General features: G+C 45.7%; 2 protein-coding genes across 2 annotated transcripts; both read right to left on the bottom strand.

Moving 5' to 3' along the window:
• Positions 1-3977: 3977 nt before the first annotated feature.
• Positions 3978-6361, bottom strand: LOC116356151 (mucin-13-like). The gene is made up of 3 exons (XM_031800100.1): positions 5836-6361; positions 5690-5745; positions 3978-5591 (listed from the first exon to the last, which is right to left on the bottom strand). The coding sequence occupies exons 1-3, from the start codon at positions 5862-5864 to the stop codon at positions 4738-4740; spliced, it is 939 nt and encodes a 312-aa protein (XP_031655960.1). The 5' UTR covers positions 5865-6361; the 3' UTR covers positions 3978-4737.
• Positions 6362-8419: 2058 nt separating this feature from the next.
• LOC116356153 (coiled-coil domain-containing protein 8-like) lies at positions 8420-9829 on the bottom strand. Its single transcript, XM_031800102.1, has 3 exons — positions 9696-9829; positions 9550-9605; positions 8420-9460 (listed from the first exon to the last, which is right to left on the bottom strand). Exon 3 carries the CDS (start codon positions 9316-9318, stop codon positions 8608-8610), a length of 711 nt encoding a protein of 236 aa, XP_031655962.1. The 5' UTR covers positions 9319-9460; positions 9550-9605; positions 9696-9829; the 3' UTR covers positions 8420-8607.
• Between the last annotated feature and the right edge of the window lie 1530 nt (positions 9830-11359).

The following is an 11359-nucleotide window of genomic DNA, read 5'->3' as shown; positions in this document are numbered from 1 at the left end:
GCAGAACACTGACATTCCTCTCTTGCAGGAAATCACTCACAGAACAAAAAGTATGGCTGGTGGCATTGTCATGCTGGAGGGTTGTCTGCAGAAAGGGTACCACATGACGGACGAGGATGTCTTCCCTGTAACGCACAGCGTTGAGATTGCATGCATGACAACAAGCTCCGTCCGATGATGCTATGACACACCGCCCCAAACCATGACGGACCCTCTACCTCAATCAATCCTGCTCCAGAGTACAGGCCTCGGTGTAACGCTCAAACGCGAATCCGACTATCACCCCCGGTGAGACAAAACCATGACTTGTCAGTGAAGAGCACTTTTTGCCAGTCTTGTCTAGACCAGCGACGGTGGGTTTGTGCCCATAGGCGACGTTGTTGCCTGTGATGTCTGGTGAGGACCTGCCTTACAACAGGCCTACAAGCCCTCAGTCCAGCCTCTCTCAGCCTATTGCAGACAGTCTGAGCACTGATGGAGGGATTGTGCGTTCCTGGTGCAACTCGGGCAGTTGCCTTCCTGTACCTGTCCTGCAGGTGTGATGTTCGCATGTACTGATCCTGTGCAGGTGTTGCCACTCCGAGGACAATCAGCTGTCCGTCTTGTCTCAATGTAGCGCTGTCATAGGCGTCTCACAGTACGGACATTTATTGCCCTGGCCACATCAGCAGTCCTCATGCCTCCTTGCAGCATACCTAAGGCACGTTCACGCAGATGAGCAGGGACCCTGGGCATCTTTATTTTGGTGTTTTTTCAGAGTCAGTAGAAAGGCCTCTTTTGTGTCCTAAGTTTTCATAACTGGGTGGTTCATCTCTTGTGGTTCATTGAACAAGCATGGGAAACAATGTTTAAGCCCTTTACAATGAAGAACTGCTCCGCCCATACCGTAAGGCTCTCCAGAGGGTAGTGAGGACTGCACAACGGATCACCGGGGTAAACTACCTGCCCTCCAAGACACCTACACCACCCGATGTCACAGGAAGGCTAAAAATATCATCAAGGACAACAAACACCCGAGCCACTGCCTGTTCACCCCGCTATCATCCAGAAGGCGAGGTCAGTACAGGTGCATCAAAGCGGGGACCGAGAGACAGAAGCTGGTTTTCAATCTCAAGGCCATCAAACTGTTCAACAGCCATCACTAACATTGAGTGGCTGCTGCCAACATACTGATTCAAATCTTTAGCCACTTTAGCAATGGAAAAATTGATGTAATAAATGTATCACTAGCTACTTTAAACAATGCCACATTATATAATGTTTACATACCCTACATTACTCATCTCATATGTATATACTGTACTCTATACCATCTACTGCATCTTGCCTATGCCGTTCGGCAATCTCTCATTCATATATTTTTATTTACATATTCATTACTGATTCATTCCTTTACACTTGTGTGTATAAGGTAGTTGTTGTGAAATTTTTAGGTTAGATTAGTTGTTAGATATTACTGCATGGTCGGAACTAGAAGCACAAGCATTTCGCTACACTCGCATTAACATCTGCTAACCATGTGTATGTGAACAATTCAAATTTGATTTGATGTGGGTGGGCCTGGCACACTTGAGAGCCAAGCCCTGCCAATCAGAATGAGTTTTCCCCACAAAAGGGCTTTATTACAGACAGAAATGCCCCTTAGTGTCATCAGCTGTCCGGATGGCTGGTCTCAGACGATCCCACAGGTAAAGAAGCCGGTTGTGGATGTCCTTGGTTGGCGTGGTTACACGTGGTCTGTGGTTGGGAGGCCGGTTGGACGTGCTGCCAAGTTGGAGGTGGCTTATCGTAAAAAACTGAACATTAAATCCTCTGGCAACAGATCTTTTATTTCAGCTCATGAAACATGGGATCAACACTTTACAAGTTGTGTTTATTTTTGTTCACTACAGTTTACTCATGTTTCCCTATGAAAGTGTAGGAGTAGTACCTCAACCTGTCCAGTAAATGGCAAGGTGTAGGCCTGTTCAAAGCACTCAAACTGGATTCTGTGACATGTGGATCAGATTAATGTCATCAGATTATTTTCAGAACAAAATGTTTATAAACTCAGATCGATCTGATCATGGATAAATGATCACAGAATCCAAATCATTCAGACCCCCCCCACCCCCACCAAAAAAGGTTTCAAAGCAGCGCCAGAGGACGTCTCCCTCTGTGACAAATTTAGTGCTTTAATCAAACATTTTACTAGAGTCCACACTTGCAGCTTTAGATTTAATTCCTCCATGAACAAATTGTCAGAAACTAAAAGTCCCGTTTTCAGGACCCTGTCAATCAAAGATAAATTGTAAAAATCCAAATAACTTCACAGATCTTCATTGTAAGGGCTTAAACATTGTTTCCCATGTTTGTTCAATGAACCATAAACATTTAATGAACATGCACCTGTCGAACGGTCGTTAAGACACTAACAGCTTACAGACGGTAGGCAATTAAGGTCACAGTTATGAAAACTTAAAACACAAAAGAGGCCTTTCTACTGACACCAAAATACAGATGCCCAGGGTCCCTGCTCATCTGAGTGAACGTGCCTTAGGTATGCTGCAAGGAGGCATGAGGACTGCAGATTACCAGGGCAAAATATTGCAATGTCTGTACTGTGAGACGCCTACGACAGCGCTATATTGATGCAAGACGGACAGCTGATCGTCCTCGGAGTGGCAGACCACGTGTGACAACACCTGCACAGGATCGGAACATGCGGACATCACACCTGCAGGACAGGTACAGGAAGGCAACAACTGCCCGAGCTGCACCAGGAAAGCACAATCCCTCCATCAGTGCTCAGGCTGTCCGCAATAGGCTGACAGAGGCTGGACTGAGGGCTTGTAGGCCTGTTGTAGTAAGGCAGGTCCTCACCAGACATCACAGGCAACAACGTCGCCTATGGGCACAAACCCACCGTCGCTGGTCTAGACAGGACTGGCAAAAAGTGTTCTACATTGACGAGGTGCGGTTTTGTCTCACCGGGGGTGATGGTCGGATTCACGTTTGAGCGTTACACGAGGCCTGAACTCTGGAGTGGGATCCATTTGGAGGTGGAGGGTCCGTCATGGTCTGGGGCGGTGTGTCACAGCATCATCGGACGGAGCTTGTTGTCATGCAGGCAATCTCAACGCTGTGCGTTACAGGGAAGACATCCTCCTCCCTCATGTGGTTCCCTTCCTGCAGACTCATCCTGACATGACCCTCCAGCATGACAATGCCACCATCCATACTGCTCGTTCTATGCGTGATTTCCTGCAAGACAGGAATGTCAGTGTTCTGCCATTGCCAGCAAAGAGGTCGGAACTCAATCCCATTGAGCACGTCTAGGACCTGTTGGATCGGAGGGTGAGGACCATTCCCCCCAGAAATGTCTGGGAACTTGCAGGTGCCTTGCTGGACGAGTGGGGTAATATCTCACAGCAAGAACTGGCAAATCTGGTGCAGTCCATGAGATGCACTGCAGTTCTTAATACATCTGGTGTCCACAACAGATACTGTTACTTTTGACCCCCCCTTTGTTCCGGGACACATTATTCCATTGTTAGTCACATGTTTGTGGAACTTGTTCAGTTTGTTGTTGAATCTTATGTTCATACACATTTTTGTCCATCAAGTTTGCTGAAAATTACAAAGCTGACAGTGAGGATGTTTTTTTCCCCTGAGGTTAGTTGCTTGACAGTCCTAAAATGTCAGAACGCTAAGTGTTTCTTGAAATTGTTGGAAAAAAAAAAAAAAAGCAAGTCACCAGCCAGGCTTAAGAACAAATTCATATTTATGTCTCTAGATAATGTTGTACAAAGTGAGAGCTTAAGAGCACCTTTATAAAATCTATTGAAGTTCCTGTCAGGGGCTTCTGCGAGTGCAACCTCATTGTGGTAGTGTAGAAATGGATTGTGCAGAAGACCACATTGAGAGTTGACATAAGGAATGTCTGAACGACTTCGAGTACTTTTCACAGCTGAAATAAATGCACGCATATGATTGCATCCATGTGTCTGGCCAGACCAACATTGTAGAACAGTCAGAATGTGTCAAGTTGATTTAATGTTTCTGAATAAGGTCAAGGAGAAACTTCAGCGTCCCTGGGACAGGTTAGTGACAGGTAATGGGACGATGAGTTACACTGCATTCACATTCTTTAGGCATTGGTGGAAAAAGGCAGATTACTGTAAAGCAAACAGCCTACACTAAGGGACAGGTAGTGTATGAACATATGAGGGAGCTCTGACAAGTTAGAAAACTTTAGAACAAACTAGCAGAAACAAATCTGTTTAGACAAGTGTATAACAAAAACGCAAATTCCCTTTTACTCCAGGCCCACAGTCTGTTACCAAACAGCAAGCACATGGTAGGCAGAAGAGATTATATTTTAAGGACAAGGTTTTTTGAAAGTCAAATGGTTTATTGAGCAAATCATGCAAGAGTTGCAGGAACACCAGGCTAAATCAAAAGCATAACCGTAGAACCTAAAAGTGTGTCTGCAATATCGCTACATCAGAAGTCAATTTAGTCGTAGGTTTATAAAAACGATTCATAACATTGTATCATCCACCTCTGTATACAATTTGCATGACGATGTACAAGTGAAGGAGATCCTCATTTCAAACAAGCGCATTAGTTCACACATTTCCCCACCTCAGTTACTGTGCCTCTTGCAGAAAAGGGTAAAGGTAACAGGGATAAGACGATTAAAGAGTTGGCCAAACCAAATTATGATCTCCCTAGTTGAGAGGTCGGGCCGTCTGTTCAAGGCTTGTCGCTTCTGCTGAGGCGCCGGGGCCTGCCGCTTCTGCTGAGGCGCCGGGGCCTGTTGCTTCTGCTGAGGCGCCGGGGCCTGTTGCTTCTGCTGAGGCGCCGGGGCCTGTTGCTTCTGCTGAGGCGCCGGGGGCCTGTTGCTTCAGCTGAGGCGCCGGGGCCTGTTGCTTCCGCTGAGGCGCCGGGGCCTGTTGCTTCCGCTGAGGCGCCGGGGCCGGACGCTACCGCTGAGGCGCCGGGGCCTGTTGCTTCTACTGAGGCGCCGGGGCCGGACTTTACACTTGACATGGCATTGTGGCCAGTAGCTTCTGCTGACGTGGCATTGTGGCCAGTAGCTTCTGCTGACGTGACATTGTGGCCAGTAGCTTCTGCTGACGAGGCGCGGGGGCCTGTCGCTTCTGCTGAGGCGCCGGGGCCTGTCGCTTCTGCTGAGGCGCCGGGGCCTGTCGCTTCTGCTGAGGCGCCGGGGCCTGTCGCTACTGCTGAGGCGCCGGGGCCGGACGCTACTGCTGAGGCGCCGGGGCCTGTTGCTTCTGCTGAGGCGCCGGGGCCTGTTGCTTCTGCTGAGGCGCCGGGGCCTGTTGCTTCTGCTGAGGCGCCGGGGCCTGTTGCTTCTGCTGAGGCGCCGGGGCCTGTTGCTTCTGCTGAGGCGCCGGGGCCGGACTTGACACTTGACATGGCATTGTGGCCAGTAGCTTCTGCTGACGTGGCATTGTGGCCAGTAGCTTCTGCTGACGTGGCATTTTGGCCAGTAGCTTTAGCATTTGGACCAGACACCACACTTGCTTGGGCATAGGATCCAGTTGGTTCAGGTCCAGTGTAGGTAGGATGCCCATGAGCATTACCTAGGAAACAAAGAAAACATTGTGGTAAAATGCCAGCCTTCATTTGGATCGGAACTAGACCTGTGATTTGACCTGAATTAATGTAAAGCAAAACGCACCTTTAAGTGTAAAACAAGTTATCCCTCCAATTAGCAGGCAACAAATCCAAGAAACACTACAAAACAGTCAGACAGTTAAACATAAATAACCAGTGAACACTTTAAGACATGGTAAACCAACCAGATGAACGCATTGAAAAACTAACCTCAAAGAGAGTCCAAAAGTCACAGGCATTTTAGTGATCAAAACCACAACAGTATTCAAGAACTAATTCTCGACAGCCTGCCAGAATATCCCGGATGCTATTTCTAACAGCTGTTTTGGTTGCACCTCATAAAGGAATCCCAGACCCTTCTACCCTGGCTGGCTAATTATGTACAGCTGTCAGCCAATGAACTTCATTTCCATTGGTTCAATTTCCCAAATGCGATTAGGTGCAGTCATCTGTTGCCGTATGGTGAACAACAGAGGGAGAATTGGACGACAAAAGAAAGAGACCAAATTCAGTTCAACAACTTACAAAAAAACAGACAATTGATGAACGCATATTACATTTCATACATGTTCAGTCGTCTGTAGCTGCCAAATTCTGATCTTGTTCCCACTAATTGGTCTTTTCACCAATCAGGTCAGCCGTTTTGCCAGCAATTGTGATTGCGTCCAAACAGACTTCAGCCACTTTCCAAAGCTTAGATGTTGCTGAAGTCTGCCAGATCTTACATCGCCTTGATAGGTATTTTAAGTATCAGCTAACCACATCATATGTCAGAGGATGACACAGTTGATGTTGTGGCACGCAACCATTGGTTGTTGCGTTGCCTCACTTTAGCTGTAGAAACTGACCTATTGCTGTGTTACACAGGGAGCCCAATTCTAATCTTTTTTCCAATTATTAATGTTTTGAGCAATCACATCAGATCTTTTCACATCAGATCTTAGTCAAAAGACTAATTAGTGAAAAAAAATATCAGAATTGGGATGCCTTGGTAATGCAGCCTATGAGGGAGTTCTACTAACCTGAACCGCAGTGCACCGGTCTACGGAAGGTGATGTGAAAAGGCAAAGCAGTGAGGGAGAAGCGCTCTTCTCAAATCGTACAGTTAGTGGTTGTAATGGAGGATATACGCAGGTGTACCACTTTGTTTTCAATGGACATTTCGTGTACTCATTCTTAACCCCCACTGATGTGTATCAAAGTAGTATAGTGGAGGTATATGCTGTATCAATTCATAAGGCTGATGGAACAGATCAGAATGTTAAGATCCAAATGTTGAAAAACGAGTATTTCTTCACATTTTAAGTGCATTAATGTGCACACGGTGGTAGGCCTATTCAGAATGTTCCAAAATGCACACCGCACCAGAGCAGGCTGGTGGGAGGATTATCTCAGATTATCAGCAATACCACAAGGTATGACTCCAAACACCCAGAAAAGGCTACTCTCCTTGATGTCACCCTCACAAATAATCCTGATAGGTATCAGTCTGGTGTTTTCTGTAATGACCTTAGTGATCACCGTTTTCGTAATGGCTGCTCTGTGAAACGACCTGTCCTGATTTGTCATAGACGCTTGCTAAAAAACTTTCATGAGCAAGCCTTCCTTCATGAACTGGCCTCTGTAAAATGGTATAGAATCAGCTTGATCCCCTCTGTTGAAGATGCTTTTTTGATATTTTCAGTGATATTGTTAACATAACAAGTGCCGTCAGATCAGTAGGCTAGTTTTTGTTTTTTGTTTTTAATTATACCTTTATTTAACCAGGTAGGCTAGTTGAGAACAAGATCTCATTTAAAACTACGACCTGGTCAAGATAAAGCAAAGCAGTTCGTCACATACACACAGAGTTACACATCTAATAAACAAACATACAGAATAATACAGTAGAAAAAATAAATATATATAGTGTGTTGCAAATGAGGTAAGATTAGGGAGGTAAGGCAATAAAATAGGCCATAGTGGCGAGGTAATTATGATATAGCAATTAAACACTGGAGTGATAGATGTGCAGAGATGAATGAGATACTGGGGTGCAAAGGAGCAAAATAAATAAATGAATACAGTTCGGGGATGAGGTAGATGGATGGGTTATTTACAGATGGGCTATGTACAGGTGCAATGATCTGTGAGCTGCTCTGACAGCTGGTGCTTGAAGTTAGTGAGGGAGATAAGAGTCTCCAGCGATTTTTGCAGTTCGTTCCAGTTATTGGCAGCAGAGAACTGGAATGAAAGGTGGCCAAAGGAGGAATTGGCTTTGGGGGTTACCAGTGAAATATACCTGCTGGAGCGCGTGCTGCTACAGTGACCAGTGAACTGAGATAAGGCGGGGCTTTACCTAGCAACGGCAATTTACATATGTTAATGCATTAGTGTGTTTGTGCATCTGTTACACATACACACAACCAGTAGTTCACATGGGGGAGAGGCGTTGTGCCGTGAGGGGTTCCTTTGTTTTTTTAATGCCGGTTAGCTGGTCTCTTGCGCTACATGGAAGGGAGTTCCAGCCAATCATGGCTTCTATAACACTGTGCGTTTCATTTGTTCTTGATTTGGGGACTGTGAAAAGACCCCTGGTGGCATAACTGGTGGGTTAAGTGTGTGCATGTTGACTATGCAAACAATGAGGAATTAAAAGAAATGCAGTCAACCTTTCCTCAACTACCAGAAACAAAGGTAAACAAATGAGTTTGCACAAGTGGTGTGATCCACAATCCCTTTTCCTCCAGACCCAGTCTGTCCCTAATCAGCAAACATATGGTAGGCAGAAGAGAAACCCACATTTAAAGAGAAGGCATTTTGGAAGTCAAATTGTTTATTGAACAAATCATGTAAGAGTAGCAGGAACACAAGGCCAAATCAAAATCATAACCGTACAACCTAAGTGTCAGCAATAGTGGCCAAATCAGAGGTACATTTTTGTCGTATGGTGAAGGAGTTCCTCATTTCAAACAAGCGCATTAGTTTGCATAATTCCTCACCTCAATTACCTTTGCCCTTTTCTTCAAATGGAGGCACAGTAACAGGAGAAAGACGATTAAGGAGTTGGGCAAACCAAATTATGATCTCCCTATCTAGCTTGTTGAGGGGTCGGGCCGTCTGTGCAAGGCCGGCCGCTTCTGCAGAGGTATGTTTGGCAGTTGCTTCAGCAGAGGCGCGGGGGCCGGCGGCCGCTACTGCAGAGGTATGGCTGGCAGTTGCTTCAGCAGATGCGCGGGGGCCTGCGGCCGCTTGTGCAGAGGTATGGCTGGCAGTTGCTTCAGCTGAGGCGCGGGGGCTGACGGCGGCTTCTGCAGAGGTATGTTTGGCAGTTGCTTCAGCAGAGGCGCGGGGGCCAGCCGCTTCTGCAGAGGTATGGCTGGCAGTTGATTCAGCTGAGGCGCGGGGGCCTGTGGCCGCTTCTGCAGAGGTATGGCTGGCAGTTGCTTGAGCTGAGGCGCGGGGGCCAGCCGCTTGTGCAGAGGTATGGCTGGCAGTTGCTTGAGCTGAGGCGCGGGGTTCGATGGCCGCTTCTGCAGAGGTATGTTTGGCAGTTGCTTCAGCAGAGGCGCGGGGGGCCAGCCGCTTCTGCAGAGGTATGGCTGGCAGTTGCTTCAGCTGAGGCGCGGGGGCCTGTGGCCGCTTCTGCAGAGGTATGGCTGGCAGTTGCTTCAGCTGAGGCGCGGGGGCCGACGGCCGCTTCTGCAGAGGCATGTTGGCAGTTGCGGCATTTGGACCCTGCGTCACACTTGCCAGGCTATTGTAGCCAGTAGCTTTAGCATTTGGACCAGACACCACACTTGCTTGGGATCCAGTTGGTTCAGGTCCAGTGCAGGCAGGATGCCATAAGCGTCACCTAGGAAACAAGAAAACATTGTGGTAAAATTCCAGCCTTAAGCCATTGGAACTAGACTGTGATTTAAATTACTTTGAACCAAAACGCACCTTGAAGGGTAAAGCACGTTATCCCTCCAATTAGCAGGCAACAAATCCAAGAAACACTATAAAACATTCAGACAGTTTAAACATAATAAACAGTAAACACTTTAAGACAAGGTAAACCAATCAGATGAATACATTGAAAAACTAACCTCAAAGAGAGTCCAAAAGCCATATTAGTTATCAAAACCACAACCGTATTCAGAACTAATGCTAGACAGACACCCTGCCAGAATATCCCTGTTGCAATGTCTAACAGCTGTTTTGGTTGCACCTCATAAAGGAATCCCAGACCCTTCTTACCTGAATGACTAATTATGTACAGGTGTCAACCAATGAACTTAATTTCAATTGGTTCATTTTCCCAATTGCGATTAGGTGCTCTTGATTTCATGCAGCTGGTGTGCACTGGTCTGCTGGAGGGTGGAGTTTACACATCATGGACCAATCCGACAGTTTTAAAGAGTGACTCTACCCACCCATTCCAGATTGAGCCAATTGCAAAGATTGTTTTGTACCCCATGGGGGATTCCAACATACACTGCAAGGGGAAATAGATGTCAGAAATGCAGTGTTTTATCACTGTAAGCTATCTGTCCAGAACCATATTTGCTTGCAATGCACATCATTGTATTATCAAATCATGCCAGTGGACTTCTGGTAAGTATGCTTTAGTGAGCAAGTGTTGGGATCATGTGCAACTATGTTTATCCTCACCGAAAATGAATGCTGTATTGATGAGTCATTTCCCTCCACGCACTACTTCTCACCTGAATGCATTTTATTTTATTTTAGGGGGTTGGGCAAAAGCTGAAATTGGGGTTGAGAGTTACCCTTTTATATATTGAACAAAACTGTCAATGCAACATGCAATAATTTCAAAAATGTTACTGGGTTACAGTTAGTTTAAGGAAATCAGTAAATTGAAATCAATTCATTAGGACCTAATCTGTAGATTTCAAATGACTGGGAATACAAATATCTGTTGATGGCAGAACTTTTTTTTAAAGGTAGAGGCGTGGATCAGAAAACCTGTCAATATCTGGAGTGAACAACATTTGCCTCATGCAGCACAACACATGTCCTTTGCATAGAGTTAATCAGGCTGTTATTTGTGGCCTGTGTAATGACAGAAACAAGAGAACACCTCACTGACCATTTTACTCAGTGTAGCAGAGCTGGTTAGGCTGTTAACATGTTATCTATAGCGTTCTTGACAAACAATGACTTATGTTGTCTACGTTTACTGACATCGGTCATATTCAGCAGATGTTGCACATTTGTAAATGCATCAGTTGTTCTGCGTTCTGTCACACAGATGAGAGTGCTCTGAAATCGGAGTAGATAGCCAGAGTGAATTTACCAACGCTATCAAATCAAATTTTATTTGTCACATACACAAGGTTAGCAGATGTTAATGCGAGTGTAGTGAAATGCTTGTGCTTCTAGTTCGGACAATGCAGTAATAACCAACGAGTAATCTAACCTAACAATTCCAAAACTACTACCTTATACAAACAAAGGTAAAGGGATAAAGAATATGTACATAAGATATATGAATGAGTGGTGGTACAGAACGGCATAGGCAAGATGCAGTAGATGGTATCGAGTACAGTATATACATATGAGATGAGTAATGTAGGGTATGTAAACATTATATTAAGTAGCATTGTTTAAAGTGGCTAGTGATATATTTTTACATCAATTTCCATTATTAAAGTGGCTGGAGTTGAGTCAGTATGTTGGCAGCAGCCACTCAATGTTAGTGGTGGCTGTTTAACAGTCTGATGGCCTTGAGATTGAAAAACAGCTTCTG

Source organism: Oncorhynchus kisutch, linkage group LG21, assembly GCF_002021735.2.
Source record: "Oncorhynchus kisutch isolate 150728-3 linkage group LG21, Okis_V2, whole genome shotgun sequence".
Lineage (NCBI taxonomy): Eukaryota > Metazoa > Chordata > Actinopteri > Salmoniformes > Salmonidae > Oncorhynchus > Oncorhynchus kisutch.
The sequence above is the reverse complement of the archived record's forward strand: the minus strand, read 5'-3'. Positions and strand labels throughout refer to the sequence as shown.

What these genes read in the sequence shown, in the direction of transcription:
- LOC116356151 (XM_031800100.1), bottom strand. Translation starts at nt 5,864, where the DNA reads ATGCCTGTGACTTTTGGACTCTCTTTGAG. An exon ending in ACTTTTGGACTCTCTTTGAG is followed by an intron (nt 5,746 to 5,835) that starts GTTAGTTTTTCA and finishes ACTGTTTTGTAG; the next exon opens with TGTTTCTTGGATTTGTTGCC. An exon ending in AACTTGTTTTACACTTAAAG is followed by an intron (nt 5,592 to 5,689) that starts GTGCGTTTTGCT and finishes TTTGTTTCCTAG; the next exon opens with GTAATGCTCATGGGCATCCT.
- LOC116356153 (XM_031800102.1), bottom strand. Translation starts at nt 9,318, where the DNA reads ATGCCTCTGCAGAAGCGGCCGTCGGCCCCCGCGCCTCAGCTGAAGCAA.